Below are 18,833 nucleotides of genomic sequence, written 5' to 3'. Positions count from 1 at the left end.
GGGGGGGGAGGGTGGAGGATGGGGTTTGCAACAACAGAATGATGACATAGAGCGGCGGGGAGTGAAGATGAAAGGATAAATCACCATCTTAGGGGCGAGATATAGTCGGAACACCACTCGACTCTTGAATTCACCACATCGGGAGCAGGATACCACTAGAACCATACTCGACCCTTGGATGCAACCTCCTCAAAGGGAAAATATGAGATACCAACAGCTATCCTGAAAGAAAACATACCAAAAACTGACATAAAACACAAACTGTATCAACCTAAGGTAAATAGGTATGGACCCCACTCCAAATAGGAGGGAAGTCTTTGGTTGGATGAACCGGCCTATCCTTCCTGTATTTGGACCAAACGGTTCAAATGGCACACTTACTGCGTCCCTATGCGGGCATGTTCCTGCTTTTGTTAAAGGACACCCCACATTAGTTTCCCTTGATTCGGGGAGCATCAACCATCCGTTGAAGCTCTTAGCTCCTCATAGTATAGTTTCAGGTTGGCCATGGTGAAGGTGGTGGAGTTACTATAAGTCCTGGTAGGTCAATCCTACAAACATTGTCATTTTAAAACACATCCTGACGGAATATATATCCATCCTGCTTTATCATAACATAAGCCAGAGCTACATGTAAATATAGATTCTCATAAAGTAACTCTCGAGCCATTAAGTCCATAATTTATTTCTCCCACTTTTTATTCTCGGTTGAATGTATCTGATAAACAAGCATATCACGAGGAATTGACTCTCGAATGAAATCTATTGCAAACTATACCACATTGAAGTATAGCCACTCAGAAGAGACCTCTTCTTCTTCTTTGAAAATGACCTGAATTCCACTGTAGGATATTATTTCTCTGAAATCTTATAAGTTGATATCCAACAATGTTGATTATCTATCCTGCCTGATCATTTGTCGATGGGTACATTAGTCAACTAATTTTACTGCCCAAATGATTCCATATGGTCTTTTAGAAGTGACACTGAAGTGTGTCATTTTTGACATGTTGGACCTTCTTCAGTATGGACAACTCAGGAATTGGACTATATGTCTAAAAGTCTGAAATTTTTATGGGTTGTCATGTGTCTGGTTTTGGTTCCTTGGATTTATGACCATCCCGGGCCACCAATATTAGTTTGTTAGAGTCTCTCATGAGTTCAACTTGAACTACATGTTTTTTTCCCTAGTCATTTGGAGTTTGATATTCTTCCTTTCTGTCCTCACTTCTTCAGTATTTACTGTGTCATCGTTCATTTCTTCAACTATTCCTTGCTCAGTGAAATTGATCGTTCTCTTGGTTGGGCAATCTGATTTAATATGCCCAAATTCGTGGCACTTGAAACTCTTCCTAGCTGGAATGGAGTTGGAAATGCGGATTGGTTCCACCTATTTTCTACTCTAAACTAGTGTTTCCTCAGGCGGTGCCAGCTTGGATGTTCAGTTGGGTTGAGTACTCTTACTGCTTGATCATGTGATTGGACTATGTCTGTAATGAGTGACGGTCATCCAGTGAGGTCGTCCCTCCACTTTTGAAGCTAGGATCTGAACATTTTGTCTGTAAAGCATTGATTGGTGCTAGCACCGTATCTCTCATTTCATCTTAAATTATGTAGTAGTTTACTCTTCCATTCTCGCTACTAAAGAATCTTGAAGTTCTCTCACGACTAAGATACGCTCTTAACTTACTAACTATTTTCACCATTCCATTTGAGGGGACGACTTGGTACTCAAAGACACTTTCCAAGGTCCAGAGCCACTTGATGAACCAAGGTCCAGAGCCACTTGATGAACTCGTCCAAATATATATGCCTGTCAAAATATTACAAATTTACCTTTACTTAAAATCATGGCTTCTCTAATATTTCATCTCAAATTATCGGTGTAGTGGTTCTTCACCTTTAGAATTGATAGAGTTTGTGTGACCCTTATGGATGATTTTCTCTCGAAGATGGCGAGCCTCTATTGTAGTTGGGGGCTTCCCTATAAAGTTCATTGGCATCTTTTTGTTGATTTCTCATAAGGGTCATTGTGTAGTTTCCTCATAATCAGGTTTCCGACAACTATCTCCATAAGGATATGGTTAAGGTTTGGGTATGTGGAAGAGGGTGTGCTGGATGATGTTGAGTTGGAAAGAAAAATTTTGGGTGGTTAATTTAGAAAATTAAACAAGAGTGTGGGGATTTCGGTAAATCTAGGATATGACTGAGGTTAAACTAGCTTTGATACAAAATGATACTAGAATTCACCCAAAAGATAATAAATAAACAAATATTATTTCTGAAAAGCAGAAAAGTGGTTACAAACAATACACTAAAATGAAAATAAAAGAAAACACAACACAAAAATATGAAATTCTGACAAATGACAATAACAACTCAAATTAGGGTGAATCTCGGGGTGGTGGTGGCGATCGGCGATGGTTTGATCCCCCATAGGGGTAACAAAGGGTGTGGGAAGGGCTGAAGAGGTAGAGACAACAAAGGGGTGTGGGTAACCACAAGGGGGAGGTGAAAAGTTGTAGAAACAGTAAGTGTGGTTACTATCCTGAGCGAGGGCAGCAAGAGAGGGAATTGCATTGTGGGAGAAGTGGTTGGAAGGGTGATGGACGCAGGAAACATCAAGAGAGGGGTTGGAACAACGATTTCAGCTATGTGGAAGGTCTAAACAACGACGATAATGAAGTAGAGGGAAGACAGCGATGGCGGTGGTTGGAACTGCGGAAGGGATAGATGATGTGAACAACAAGAGTATTAGGGGAAAGATAAATCACCACCTAAGTAGCGAGATACAACCGGAACACCACTCCTCAAAGGGAAAATCTGAGATGACAACGACTGTCCAAACAGAATGCGAGCCAAAAACTTACCTAAAATACTATCGCAATAACCTAAATTGAGCTAGGGTAAATAGGAGTGAACTCCACACGAAACAAGCGTGAAGTTCTGCTTGTAAGAAAGGGAGGACCGACTTGTCCTTCCTTTGTTTAGACCAAACGATTTAGATGCGGCACTTGCCACTCCCCTGTGTGGGCACGCCTAGGGGCGTGATCTCGTGTTCCTTAAATGACACCCCATGCCAGGCTAGCCATTAGGCATTAAGTATTCAGACATGCCATATAATAGCAATAGATTTAAATTTTGAAATTATGAAATTATTACTCTTAGTTTTTAGTGGATGGTGAAAAAAATGGTGACGAGCTCGATCAAGATCCGGGCTTTTTTGTTTTCTCAGGTTATCATGATCCATAGTCTATTTTTTAGAGGAGTTAATCAAGCCAACCTAATAGAAGGGATTGTCATGAATTACTTCGTCTAAGGGGAATCTTGTAGATCTGGGGTGAATGTTTGCCTAAGGGGACTTCTAAATCAACATTAGCTAACGAAAGACATAGTGCCCTATGAGGTATATCTTATGATTTACAACTTGAAGGGGCAAAAAATCATTAAGGGAATATACGGGCTACAACCTTGACTGTAATATAGTAGAGCCTATTGACCAAATCACTCTGTCGGAGGGCTCTGATTGTAATGATTTCTTTTGTGTTGGTCAAACCATGCATATAAAGGACTTAAGCCACATTATTACTGGCACATAATCATTTTGATTTTGAATTTAGTTGTATATTCAATATGACATTAGCTTTTGGGCTTGCCTCTAAGTCATGATGCTCAATTTATCCACCATCTGTATAGACATTACGCTTTTGCCGCCCCTTTATCTATTATGAGATTGAATATCTTTTTCTACGCAGTGCAACGTAAGTAGAATATCTTGTGGCAAAGCCAATGCTGATCCTTCTTAGCCTCAGTTTATAAGACCTGTTGAACCACAAAAATCTCCCCTTCATCCAGTGGAAGTTTGTACTCGCCCTTTTCTTTAACTACTTTGTCACTAATTTCCTCTACTATACCCTGTTCATTGAAGGACACAACTCAGATCATCGGACAACTGAAAGCAATGTATCCAAGACCCTGACATTTGAAAAATTTTATAGTCGGGATGGTAGTGGGGGTGTTGCTCTTCCCAGACTTCTCACTCTTGGTAGCTCTATTATTTTCCTGATTAGATTTATCAATTGTCTTACGTGTGCTCCTACTGATGTTTCCAACTGTAGGTGGTTGTCTTAATGGTGCTGGGTGTCTGCTCTGTTTTTTTTGTCCCTCCACCTTCAATGCAAAGGTTTAAACATTAATCAAGGACCAGTAAGACTGTAATTGAACCACGTTAACAATGCGGACATCATGCCTCTTAAGTACATGGCTATTGTGTGTTGCAGATGGTAGAGTTTCAAGAAAAGATCCCAACGGTAGTGTGGGGATAGGCACTATCTCTACAACTCCCTTTTCATCTTCTCCCATGTTGTTATGTTGCTCTGTCCTTCTCTATTTCTCTCTCTTTTCATGCTCTTCCATCGCAAAAAGGTTATTTTCTTCATCTTGATAGCAACAAACTTCACTTTTCGATCATTTGGCACATCCTTGTATTCAAAATCCTCTCGGTCTGTAGGCACTCTATGAAGTCATTCAGATTCACTCTCCTCTCAAAATATGATATGTCCACTTTCACTCCAGAGTCTCTGTATTCTCTAACAGACACTTCATCTATATATCTTCTAGCATATACTTCATCTTTTGGCATCATTTGATACTGTTTGACAAAGTGTCGTGGCCTGTCTTCTTCTCCACTGACATCATCCCTACAGAAGGGATTTATTTGTTACTCCCTCTCCTTGTTGGATCTCGCTATCACCTTCAATGTTGATCTCTTCCTGGTTCATTTCCTCAATATTAGTGAGTCATTGTAGCACTCAATAAAGTTCCCGCTGGATCTCTTTCATGATAAACTTTTGATAGTGTTCAACAATTGCCTACTAGGTGGCATGATTAGGGCTTAAAGACGGAGGGGTGAAATGGTTTGTAGAGGTTATGTAGGGTGGGGAAAAAAATTGTGCTAGCCATTGGTGAATTTGGTAACCCTATGATAGAACTAAGGTTAGACAGGCTCTGATACTAGAGAAGAGAGGGGCCGGAGAAAATTCAGCAAGAACAACCAAAAACGTAATCTGAGATGGGAGAAAAATTGTCAGAACAAAGATTGGATGCACAAATCAAATAAAAGATACAATATACAATAATTTCCTATACTTAGCCGATCGGAATATAGAAATCACCACCCGAAGAATTGACGAAGGAGGCCTGGAATATCACCATTAATAACGGAGAGATATAGTGCCACCACCCAATGTCGTAGATACAGTCTTGTTCTTATCTGTGAACTATCAGTCGATATGGGCTCTCCGGCAGCAACAACAGGGAGAAAGGACGACAATAACATAGGGAAGATTGCGAAAGATGGGAAAGTCAAGGATAATCACCACCTCAGTACGAAGTACAATCGGAGCACCACTTGTCTTTTTAGACATATCCTTAGAAGGGAAGATTTAGAGATGCTGACGACTGTCCCAACAGAAAACACACGAAAAACTAACCCTAGAATAACAAAAATACAAATATATTTTGATAGGATAAATAGGAGAGGGCTTGAGTGCCAGCCGACACTTCAAAACATAAGATAATAGGGACCGAAACTGGTCTAGGCGAGCAAACGCTCTTCACATTTACGCGTGGGAGGCCTTCGTCTCGATCTAGAGTGGGAGACCCGTGCCTCACTTACACTAGTATATATTTTTATGGTTCGATCTAAAGTTGAGTAGAGGCTTAAAATTTAAATGTAAATCACATTTTGAGCATGAGATCATAATTGTACACAAGCTTTAATTCAAATGTGAATTATTGCTAAGTTTAAAACGTAATAGATCATACAACTAAAATAAATTATTGCTAAATTTGAGCATGAGATCATATTTGACCTATGCCAAATATCTTTTTTCATTGCCTTCTTTAAGTTTCACATCCAACCAACAATTTCTAAATTTTCTTACTATTTTTATTTTTTAAATTATTATTGATGATGAAATCATATTTAGTAATGTTAGTGGGTATTAAATAAAGGTTATCTTATAAAGTTGAAAGATGGACCTAAATGTGATGGTTCCTGGATATTTATAGAATAAATTCAATTTTATGGTTATATGCTTTAAAAAACTATCCACTAAATGATTCATTAGAGCTGCCTTATTTATTATGAATTAGAAAATAATGTTAATTCATATAGTAGTTCGGGCTTAATTCTATGAGTCAACTCTTATGCCAATTCATATATTGTAACATTGAAAAACTTTGATTCAAGCAATTATTATTTAAAAATAACGAAAGTAAGAGAGAATTAGAGAAAAAGGAATAAGAAATCACTTGATTTAAGGAAGTGATATATAATTTTTAAATATATTTTACAAATCTATAGTTAATCTCATTAAATCCTAATTTATTTTAAGTGTCTTTATATTAATATTTTTCAAATGAGCTGGCTCACAAGCCAATGGGTCGAAACAGAGATAGCTCAACTTATTTTATTAGTTCATCAAGGTCATCACACAAGCTATTTATCAAGTGAATTTGGGGTTGGCTTGCTACACCCCTACTGTTGTGCTAAAGTTAACATATTACTTATTACTTCTTCAATTTGCAAGTAATCACTTATAATTATTCAAGCTTACGCAGTTTTCTAGTAAACCATGGAGATACCTTTTTATTTTATTATATATTATTATTTGCATTTTATAATAGGTGGCAATAGAGAGAATGGATTCATGTAGCTTACCCCACTTAGTGAGATAAAGGCTTGTTGTCGTTGTTGTTGCATTGCATAATAGCTTCATATTTGTATTGCCTCGCTTTTTTTTTCTATTCTTTAATTAGTGGTTGATTTATGCCAATTGATTATCGACAAATTTAATAAATATGATTTTTTCAATTGGTGTATGAGGTTCAATTAGATATTTAGTTTCTGCTCCTAAACTTCCATGCAAAATTTCTTGTAGATCATAAATTTATCTTTTAAGAGTTTTTTTTACATAATTATAGTTTCATTTGAACGGTCATATAGTTGCCTAAGTTATGGGTTTATGAATTTTCAATTCAACCGTTTGTACATTATTGCCCGCATCCCACTATGGATTTTATTAGAAAACTAGAATTAAATAATGTGCCAACGAATTTAAATAATCTCGCTTAGGTCTCTATTTTGTTGTTCCTTTCTTGCTTGATGCCTGATAAGGAATAAATCCATAGAAGACAATCACCTTTTCCAAACAGCTTAATTGATTTCATTGAAATGCTCGATAATGTGCACCGTAGGATATACCGCTACAGTAAATGATGTTGCTCTTGGACCTTTTTAGTTTGAAATTTCTTTAGGACATTTCTAAATTTTTATCATCGTCTATATGAATAGACTAGAATCCATAGGGATCCTAAACGTAATGATACACAACAACATAGAGATAATACTTTTTATAATAATTGTTCTATTAATGATCATGATGATTGACAGTATTGGAATCATGAAATTGAAAGAGGCCTTGGGATTCACTGTGACTGACATCATATTGAGTTCACGCAATAAGAAAATGAAGGTTGATTTGCAAGAATGTTTTTGTGATTCGGTATCTAAACATGAAGATTTTTATATTGGTATTCCGTGCATAATCAAAGGTGCATTAAATATACAAAGGTTTAATTATAAGGTGAGATTTTGCCTAGGAGTGCTGTGTGGCAAACAATTTGTTAATGATTTTATTAGAACTCACGCTGGTTTGAAAATTAGACTACTAAAATTAATTTCAAAGTTTTTTAAATGTTTTTACTAATCTAGAATAGTTGAACAACTCAGAAATCCAAAAGAAATTGAATTATTGATGAATATTTAATTTAGTTTGAAGAATTGAATTTTAGGTGCAATTTGCAAGAATAAACACGGTTAGTCAGATTTAAATTTGTGATCAGTCCTCATTCTAAAATTAAGATAGAAGTACCATTTCTTTAACCAAGGATTGTAGATGAAGTTCATTATAATACGTTTCGTGGAAAGAGGACTTTATATTCTTCTAGAATTACAAATATTAAAGAATGTGCGGATAATGGCCCCTTTCTGATGATGATTCGAACACAACATAAAATACAAATTAATAGCCTTTTATATTGTATTCTTATAGATGAATCTAAGCTTAAATTAAATTTGAATTTGAATTTGAAACTGAAAGGTTAAAGCGACTTGTAGAATTTTACTTCAAATATTTTATTTGTTCAGCTCTTCTTCGTGCTTTAACCATTAAACAACTTATAGTTGATATGTTCTCCAAACATGCTAGCTTTGAAATGGATAATTTTGTACTTATTAAAGGGTATATGGGTGATTTGCAAATGGATACTTTTCTCAGTTTTTTCCCTCCAATTTGTATTGATGCTACAGTTTTCTGCATACTTGCATCAGTTGGCCTAGAAAAAGATTTGAGTCAGAAACCTGATTAGACTTTTGCCCCAACCTGCAATACTTGATGTGTTTGCTCATTCATGGGAGCTTATAGGTATGTTTTGGAGTACAGGAAAAGCTAGATATGAGGACCCCTATTATTTTTCCTATTTTGTTACGTCAGAAATACAGGATCTTCACCTCACTTCCATGACCATTATATGCTAGTAAACCATTTCATTTGTAAATCGTTTCTGTTATCATTCTTTTGCTGGTAAGATTCAGCTTTGCAAATGAGTTTCTTTTTTTTTTTGTTTATGACAATATGATGTCCGAAAGGACCAAAACATTGATGTTCTTTTTGCATTCTTTTAAATAAAGAACTGATCCAATATATTTAACCTGACTTGGCTATCTCTATATTTTCTGTTTGACTTCATTATCCCTACCTTCAGATATTTTATGTTCACTCATTGGATAAGAGAGAAAGAAGGGAAAGATTTAGCTTGTAGTGTTGGCAAGGCCTTTTCATATAAATCTTTTTAGATGTAAACATTAGCATCGTATTTATTCTTGTCATTATAATTGGCATATCCATAGTATTTATTGTTCTCTTTTTTGAGTTTAGTTTTGTTTATGTATATAAGACTCGGTCTCTTCTCTAGTTCAACCGTCAACCACCGTCAAAACCATATGCTAGAGATGTCCTGAATTTGTTCATTGTTTGCCCTTGATCTGCTTTGGGCTGAACTTGTGCCGCAACTAACTTGAATCTATTGTTGTTTTTATTATAAACTTAAGAACCTTGGTTCCTTATAGATGCCTTGATGCTGTCTGGTAAAATTTTATTAAAATAATGTTGCAATGTATTTGTTTTGAATTTTGTTTGACAACCTGCAAGTAATTTTAATTTGTATGCATTTTGTTGGAAATATGGTTCCATTTATATTTATTGTTTGTGCCTCTTTTACCATGTACTATTGATTTTTAGTCCAAGTGTATTCATTGGCAATTTGCAGAATATCCAAAAATTGAATCTGAAGCAAAACTCTTGGCTGAAGAGTTGGGGCTCCATTATCAATGGAAAGATGTCAAGTACAAGGATGCCTCCCAGCAAGACCAAGAGAAAATTAGAATAGCTATAGAAGATAAGGATGTTATTCCATGTAATGGGGATTGGGCCGTGAAACTAGGCATTAATCTCTATTACAGCGTCAGCCTCAGCCAATCTCCATTGTTCAGAAAACAGCTGCCATATAATGAGGTGATATACAAGTCATTTTCCCAAAAATCACCAACAGAATTAAACAGCTCTGGAACGATAGCTCGAAGGCAGAAAAAAATAATCTTTGCTGGAAGGTGGTGTGGAAAGGTGTGGATGTCAAACCAAGTGCATCCATATTTAGCTGAACAGAACTTGCCCGATGATGATGACAACATATATCTGAGTTTGGAGACTGATAGCTATAGAGAGAGTGGGAACCAAGAAATTCTATATAAAAGGAAATCATCAATCAAAAAGGCTGCAGATAGGAGGAAATCTGATAAAAAGAAGGCAAAATCAGAGTACATAGAAAGCGCAAGGAATGCTGCTCGTGCTGTGCTTGACAAATTCGACGATGCTAGATATGAGGAGAATCCCGGGCTCACTGGAAAACCCGACAGTGACACAGATATAGTTGCATGTGAAGCAAATACAGACATAGATGATCATAAACAAGCAATTCTACCTAGACGGAACTCAAAAAATGGCAATTCTCTAAGCAGAAGGAAATTTGATAAAATGAAGAAAGCAACTGTCAGATCAAGTACCAGGAAGCCTGTGCATACCGGACTCAACTCCAGTGATGATTTATCTGGGGATGACAATTCTGGAAATGCAGATGGTGACCAAGATTCAGATAGGTCTGAAGCTGGTGCATATATGGTGGATGATAAACTTGCAATTCTTTCAAGAAGGAACTCAAAAATAGACGATGCTTCAGCCAGAAGAAAAGCTCATCAGAAGGGGAAAAAATCGGCTGTCATATCAAACACTCTGAAACATGCACACACTATTCCTGACAATTGCCGCAATCATAGATGTGCAAAGGAGAATTCTCAATATTCTAAAAATTCAGATGGTGACCAAGATACAGATAGGTCTCATGCTGATGCTGATATAGAGAGTGATAGACAAACAATTATACAACAAAGGAACCTGAAAATTAACAATGCTGCGGCCAGAAGGAGATCTGATAAGAAGAGGAAGAGTATAGCTGTCAGATCAAACACTAGAAAACCAGTACGTACCCAGCTTGTAGACTCCGGTGATGCTGGGTGTGCAGAGAGTATTGGAAATACTGATGATGAACAAGACAGAAATCTGAGTTCTGAAGCTGACACTGATTCAGAGAACAAAAAGAAAGCAAGTCTACTCAGAAGGAACTTGCCAAATAATAATGCTGCTGCTATGAAGAAATCTGGCAGGAAGAGGAAAAGATCGAAGGCTAGTTGCATTAGGAAAGCTGCACATACTAGGCCTGACAGCTCTGCAGCATTTGGTTATGCAGAGGATGATATCTCCATCAAATGTGGCAGGAGTCTTAAGTGTCTTAGATCACATTCAAAAGGAACCAGCGGAGAACCGCCTAGCTTGCAGCCTTGCAAGGGGCGGTTCAATTATTGTGAGGCAACTGTGGTAGTTGCGCCTGAGAAGCAAAACAACAAAAGGAAGATTAAGAAGGCCCATAATTCTGTTGTTTGTGACAAAGAAAATTTCTCATGTGATGTTGAGGGCTGCAGCATGAGTTTCAGGACAAAGCATGACCTGACTTTGCACAAGCGGAATGTCTGCCCAGAGAAAGGCTGTGGGAAGAAGTTCTTCTCACACAAGTATTTGTTGCAGCATCGAAAGGTGCATTCCGATGACCGGCCCCTAAAGTGCCCATGGAAAGGCTGCAAGATGACATTTAAATGGGCATGGGCTCGTACAGAGCACATAAGAGTGCACACTGGTGAACGGCCGTACTCATGCAGGGAGCCTGGATGTGAGTTGACATTTCGCTTCGTCTCAGACTTCAGCCGGCATAGGAGAAAGACAGGCCACTAATTGGCGGTGAAGGATAAGGTATGAGAACTAACTGCTGTTTTGGTTTAGTTGCTGAAAGCTTTGGTGCCTCCATATTAGGTTCCTCTAATTGCAAGGGGGAAGTTGGGTATAGGGTAGAATGATTTCAACTTTTGTTCTTCTGCATCTGATTCAAGTTGCAGTATTGTTTGACTGCTACGGCTCACATTTGGCCATTCATTCTAACTTAATTTAGCATCCATTTGTATCGTATGGAATAGAATTATTTCAAAGCGTTGGAACTAATTTTAAATCAACTGTCATTTTTTAGAGATTCTTTATTCTTATTGATTCAAGTATTTTTAGTTTCTGCACAATGATTTGTTACTTTGTATTTTGGATTCTGTATAACCAAAACTCGAGTCCCACAAAATTCACTCGATTATGGTGATGCAACCAAAAATGGATATTTCATATATATATATATAGATGTTCGTGTTGGGTTTCAAGTAAATTTGGGGAAGATTAATTTCTTTACTAGCTCATTTTGCATGCCTATTTTCATAATTTAGGTAATAAACTGATTTATCTTCTCACTAGTTTATTTTCGAAGTGGTGATTGTTTAGATGTAAATTTGATATAAATGAGATAAAAATTCATGATTTTGATACCAAATTTAAGATTTGGGATATCTTGATTGATACTAAACTTTCAATTGATGGGTTGATCGTGGTCGTAGGGCGAAGGCCTTGGAAGTTAATGCATTGTCAGTGTGTTGACTTTGGTCGATGATTTACTGTGAAGTTGACTCAAATGTCTAATTGGACAAATGAACTTAGTGTTTTGGTTTGAATAAAGGGCTCGTCTGGCTTTGGGTGGTAAACCAAGTTCAATATTAGATCACCTTGAGCATGCAACCTAGTGCGCTTTGAATGCTGTTTGATTAGGCTGAGGCTAACATAGGGTTTGGTTTAGAGTCTTGGGAAATTTTTTGGCCATTCACTTAAAATCATCAGGTCTTATGTAAGTCTGTTGGGTATGTTGGCTACTTATGGCTTATGTTCTACTTCATTGGATATGAGTGTGCTTCAGTCCGAATGGTTTATTGCTAATTTAGGGGCTAAGTGTTCAAATGACTAACAGTGTGGCCTCACTAAATCCTGAAAGGGAGTTTAACAAATAAACTCTTTTAACATATATCTAGTCTTGCTAATAACCAGAACACATATTGGTGCTAATTAAACTTAAGTTTGTAACCAATGGTATTTTTACGTCTGAAGTTGAGAATGTCCATTTAGAAGAATTTGGGAGTCGAGCAAAGAAAGTTTAAGTTTCCAAGTGAAAAAGAAAAAAAAATTGATAAGTGTGAGGTTCTTAGATAAATATTCAATTTTTATAAGAGAATGTACTATAAGATGCATGAGAATCTCTGAAAAGAATTATGGAGTAAATCCTAAAATGTATATGATAGTGTTTTTTTTAATGGTGTATCAATCATAAAGCTCAAAAGATTCGAGATTCAAATGGTAATATGCTCTTTTGAATGATAGAAATATTATTTAAAATAGTTATAACCACTTGGATGAAAAAAATATCTTTGATATAGATAAGTCTATGGAACCAATGTTTTTTTCATACTTTACAGGTATAAGATAAGGTTTGTTTTATTATGCGGTCTGACACTCATATGAGGGGTTCCCTCATAGTTAATTACATTTTAGGTCAAGAATACCCTCGATTAAATTTTTGACTTATACCTTTAACAACCATCAGTAAGTATCTGTGAGATGATAGATTTTGAAGACTAATATTTTCAAATCTGAAGGTTTTGCAATGAATTGAATTTGGTTTAAGTTTTTATGATTTTGTTTAACATTAAAATTGTTTGAAGTTGATAAAATTTGATTAAAGTTTATTAAATTTGTTTTTTTTTATTTTATGATTTTTGAAACCGTAGGGTCTGGGCCAAGCAATTTAATAATAAAGTTGCAGTATTTTGGGTTTGAGTTCAAATTGTGGGTTTGAATTAAAATTGAGTTTGAACTGGATTGAAATTGGGCTGAGTTAAGTTAGACTAATTTGTATTGAAATTGAGTTTGAGTTAGAAGTAAGTTGATTTGCACTGAAATTAAGGTTAAGTTGAATATTAGTTTGATATTGAGTTTAATATGAACTTTGAAAATTAGTTTTATATTAAGTTTGAAATTGAGTTTGATCCTAGACTAAGGGGTAGGAAAGGATGGCGGTATTTTAGATGGAGGTGAAGCCCTATTCTAAAATAACTCTAAAAAGGAGGCCAATAATTCACTAATCTAAATTTGGGTATAACTCCCTTGCTCAAGATGTTCGTGGGTTTTCATCGTTTTGAATGTATTAAGATCCTTAGACTATTAACCAACTAAATAATAGGATATCTCTCTTGTTGCCATAGCAATGACTTAAGGTAGACCGTCTTATTACTAGGTCATTTGGGGTACCTCATCAGTAATCATGAGTTACTTCCTCCTAAGGCACCCCTATCATCCAAGAGGGTGGGCTATTTATTTTATAAGTCATAGTCCTTAATTTATCTATTGAGAACCTATTAAACTAACATAGGCTTCTAGATTGGACAACTTTAGGATGTGTATGAACCTAAGTTTTCTTCTACATTAGCTAAGATAGGGTTCACAGTTTGAAACTAATCTAGGACGTGGCTATGAAAATTAGATTTGGTCAATTTTAATTATTTCATTGGTTTGATATTCAATTAATTTATTTTCTTAATTCCATAGTTTTTCACTTGTGGTGATAATTAGGGTTCTTCTAAGGGTTTAAAGTTTTAGTTTTCTTAGGTTATCAGTTGATGTGTTTTTCAAAATGTTAGTTATCACCCTATCTTGCATTTCTTTATTCTTTTTTCTAGGTTTATCCTCTAATGTTTTGCGTTTAAGGCTTATATTTAAAATAATTTAACTTAAACTTTTCATATTTAGGAATCATTTATATACTGACAAATTTTTTTTTTTTTCATACAAACAGGATTTTTGTAAGAATTAGAGTTTGAGCAATGTAAACTTATATATGAATTATATATATTTGAAATGACCCAAGATTTATATAATCACGCTAATGCTACAAAATCATATGCTTCTGGGGAGAAACATGTTCATCATGTATACACTTATGTCTGTAAATATATACGTCTTGCCTAGGCTGACTTATTTAAAGCGCTTTCCAAAACTTAAATAAGTTAATTAGTTATTGAGTTCAATAAGAGACTTTGAAAGATTTCTTTAGGTTTTGTTGAGCTAATTTTGATTTTGTTTTGAAAGAAGGGTTTTAAAGAAATCTCATGTTTTGTTGAAAATTTTTGGGTTTGTTAAAAAGATTTTAGTTTGAGATTATTTTGAGGTTTTAAGATTTTAATTTAAAGTTTATAAAAAAAAAAACGTTTTATTTTTGGAAAGGTTTAATTTTAAAGTTTATTAAAGGGTTTTATATTAAGGTTTAAATATTTTGAATTTTAAAGATATTATTGAAAGTTCTAATATTGAGAAATTTATGTTAACAGTTTTAAGAGGCCTTATACTTTAAAAAAGGTGTTAGAACTTTCTCAATTTTAGAAGCAAGTATTAAGAATGGAAAAAAAAGATGTTAAGATTTTCAATTTTGAAAAATGTATTAAGATTTTTAATTTTAGAAAGATATTAAGATTTTGAAAAAGATTTGAACTTTATTGGAGGTTTTAGTTTTAAAGTTTAAATTTTTATTAAAGATTTAACTATAAGGTTTAATGTTTAAGTTTTAAAAAATTTAATTTTTATGAAAAAAGTTTTAAAGTTTAAGGTTTATAAAAGACTTAACTTTAAGGTTTAATGTTAAAGGTTTTAAGATTTTAATTTTTTATGAAAAAAGTTTTAACTTTATTTTTCTTAAGAAAAATTATTTGAGATGATTTTCATAAAAAGATTCTTTTAGAGGAGGTTCTCTTGAGCCCTTTTTTCTAACGACAACCTTAACTTCCAATATGACGACAAGGCCCTAAAGAGAGTTTGCATGAATTGTTTGACTAAAATAATTTAAGTATCAACTAGAAACCTTATAAAGTAAAACTAGAACATAAATGTTGAAGAATCTCTTCCGCATCAATTATTTCCAAAATCTAACAAATTCTTTCAGGAGCAAGCCAAGAGTTGGATTACCCACCTTGCTTCTTGTACACGAAGGTAAGAGTTCACCTGCCACACTAATGTCGATCGAAGTGGTTCGCTGTGAATGTTCTCACTCCACACTCAGCATTGGACACTCCTTGGGAAGACGTGACATTTTCTCGATGTCACCAACTCAGTAATCTACAGCACGGTAAGCTTAACCTTCTTCTTCTTGTGTTTGATCTTCTTGGGCTTGGTGTATGGCTTCTTCTTGCACTTCTTAGCACCACTGCAGAGGCAGAGAACAGGGAGAAGCTTTGATTTCTTCTGAATAATGTAATCGGTGAGGGAACGATCATCCTCAAGTTGCTTCCTAGTGAAGATTAAGCGATGTTGATTGGGGTTATCTTGAGCTTAAACCTTCACAAAAATCTTTAGAGCTTTGTATATTTGAGAACATTTAATTAATATAAGAAATTAAAATTTCAAAATAACTTTTTAAGTTCAACTAGGCTGCTTCTCTCACTTAGCCTAAGGAGTTAAATTGTTTCTCCTATAAGCACACTAAACACATGCCTTTTTTCACATGGAACCAACTCAACTTGCATATTTAATACTCTTCCAACTTGCATGAAAGAAAATTCAACCAACTCATATTTGGTACTCATCCAACTTCCATGAAAAGAAAATCACACAACTTGCTTGCATTTTGTAAAATCCTAACTTGTATGAAACTCATTAACCCCCAAATTGCATGAAAATTATAAAAAGCCTCAAATTGCATGAAACTTATTAAATTTCAACTTACATATATAAAATTGATGCTCATACAACATCCACCTTAACGCATACTCATTCACACATGCACTTACTTATGTACATTCTTTCAAACATGCATGCACATATATCTTTATACACAGTAAAATACTTAAATATCCATACATTAATGCATAAACTTATTTGCATACATATAAACATTAATACGTGCATAGACATTAACATACTAGAACTTTAATATTCACATCTCCATATACTCACATGTTCATTGACTCATATTTTACTTATGCACTTGTTCACTTACACACATTCTAATTTATTCACATGTTCACTTATCAACATTCTAATTTATTCACATGTTCACTTATACATACACTTACGCACATATACATTTAACAAATATACATTTATACACACACTTACACACATTTACAAACACACACATACTTCACTTCATAGACTTACTCCACATCTATTCACTTACCCATCATACAAACACTTAATATCATACACATTTTCTCATTCATTACACACACACACACACACACACACACACACATATTGTCATATATACATTCTTATTAAAGAATGCACATATGTCAAAACTCATACATAGGCACATATACCTCTTCTCCCTCTTTTCTTTTCTATTTATTTTCAATTATTTTGGGTAAGGGTCTTAGGTTAGGATTTAGGTTAATTTGGGTGTGTTTGTGTTTGGGTAAGTGGGCTACGGTTATGTAGGTTTGAGTTTGGGTGGGCTAGGATCATGTATAGTTCGATTTGGTGGGTTTGAATCATGTAGAGCTCAATTTTAGATGTGTTAGGGTTATGTAGGGTTTGGTTTATATGGGCCAGAGTCAGTTTTTTGGATATATGGTGAGAAAAGTGGATGATAGGGTCAGTTTTGGGGAGGAATGGTGAGAAACATAGATGTTAATGTCAGTTTTGGGGAGGAATGGTGAGAAAAGTGGATGTAATTTTTTTATTTTGGAGATGAATGGTGAGAAAAGTGAATGTAAGTTTCAATTTTGGGGTGAAATTGGGAGATTCATGGAACCACATAGAAGATAACTCAAAAGAAAACAACATAACAAGACGAAAAACAAGTTACTCATACAACATGAATTAAAACACAAATTGAACATCTAACCTAAAATGGAAAAAAAATTGAACATATAGCATGGTGAAAAAATAGTTAAACATGAAATTATCCATGGGATTTAAAAATTTACATGGTGAAAATTTGGTTTGGAGAAGAAGGAAGAAAGGTTATACCTTTTTTGGTTGAATTCTTAGAAGTGATTTCTTTGAGTTTCTTCATTGAGGTCCCTCTCTTTATTTAGTCCATGGTTTATGGTGTAGAAAGGAGAAAATTTGGAGAGACAAAAGGAGGAAGAGGCTCAGTTTGAGAGAGTAAGAGGAGAGGGAAAGATCGATCTCTCTCTCTCTCACATTGTTGAATGGGATAAGAGAGGAGGATGATGGGGGAAAAAAGAGAGAAGCAATGTGAGGGGGAGAATTTTTGGTATTAGAGGAGGTGAGGGAGATAATGGTGGGAAAAGTAGTTAAGAATAGACTGAGTGGGAGGTTCGGGTGATGATGTGGAAAAATGGATGGCTAGGATGAAGGAAGGAAAAAGATAGAAGGTTATGATTGAATAAAATGGAGGTGAGAAGGGGAGTACGGTGTGGGGGGGGGGGGGGGGGGAGGGGGGGGTGGAGATTAATGAAATGATCAAATGAAGAAGGATGAGGTAGATTTTTGTGAGGTGGCAAAATGAGGTGGTCAGATGGGTAGATTAAAAATAGAATGAAAGGCTTAGACTAAAGGACATGGAGGGAATTTTCCAAAAAGGGAGAGGTATTTTTGTTATTTTTTAAGGTAGTTATGGTGTTCATGAAAAATTTCAAGTATATGACATTTAAAAGAGGATGAAAAAAGTAACCAATGATTCAACCATTTTGAAAAAAAGAGTTGTCTAGCTGAAGTTATGGGCATTTGAAGTGGTTAAGTGGTTAAAAGTTTGGCATGACAAGTTGGTTATGGTCATGATTTTAACTTGGACATATTATGCAGAGAAAAATATGAGAAATCCAAAGGTGCAAGTGGTTTTGATCAAAACAAGCTCCATGTGAAGATACTTCAAGTTAAAGTGGGCAAAAACTCTGTAGAGAGAGATAATTGCAAATTTTGAGTTAGAATTTTATTCATTGATTTTATTGGATTATTTTGTGTATTCTTAAACTTAGAATGAATTTAGGTGAAGTCCAAACTTGATTTTAAGTCATTTGAGGTAGTTATGGCTAAATTTTTGTTTCATTATTAAAATTATTATTTTTCTCTCTCTTGATTATCATCGACACAATGAGTCTCAAAATGTATTTGAATTTAGGTCTTGAGGGACTCATTTTAAAGATTTTGATGATATGGATGCAATGACAATGTTTGCTTTGAAAAATAATGACTCATTGAAAATATTTTATGTGGGCCCATTTT

The 18,833-nt window shown here is 35.1% G+C and overlaps 1 protein-coding gene across 1 annotated transcript in view; it reads left to right on the top strand.

Annotated features, from left to right (window-relative positions):
• LOC110032871 (lysine-specific demethylase JMJ705-like) overlaps positions 1-11,726 on the top strand; it is a 70,519-nt gene extending 58,793 nt beyond the window's left edge. Inside the window, exon 7 of the mRNA XM_020736645.1 lies at positions 9,394-11,726. Coding sequence (XP_020592304.1) covers positions 9,394-11,465 — 2,072 coding nt within the window. The 3' untranslated portion in view covers positions 11,466-11,726. The remainder of the gene's footprint in view (positions 1-9,393) is intronic.
• The last annotated feature ends 7,107 nt before the right edge of the window (positions 11,727-18,833 follow it).

This window comes from Phalaenopsis equestris, unplaced genomic scaffold (genome assembly GCF_001263595.1).
Source record: "Phalaenopsis equestris unplaced genomic scaffold, ASM126359v1 Scaffold001042, whole genome shotgun sequence".
NCBI lineage: Eukaryota > Viridiplantae > Streptophyta > Magnoliopsida > Asparagales > Orchidaceae > Phalaenopsis > Phalaenopsis equestris.
This window is presented reverse-complemented; position numbering and strand designations above follow the sequence as displayed.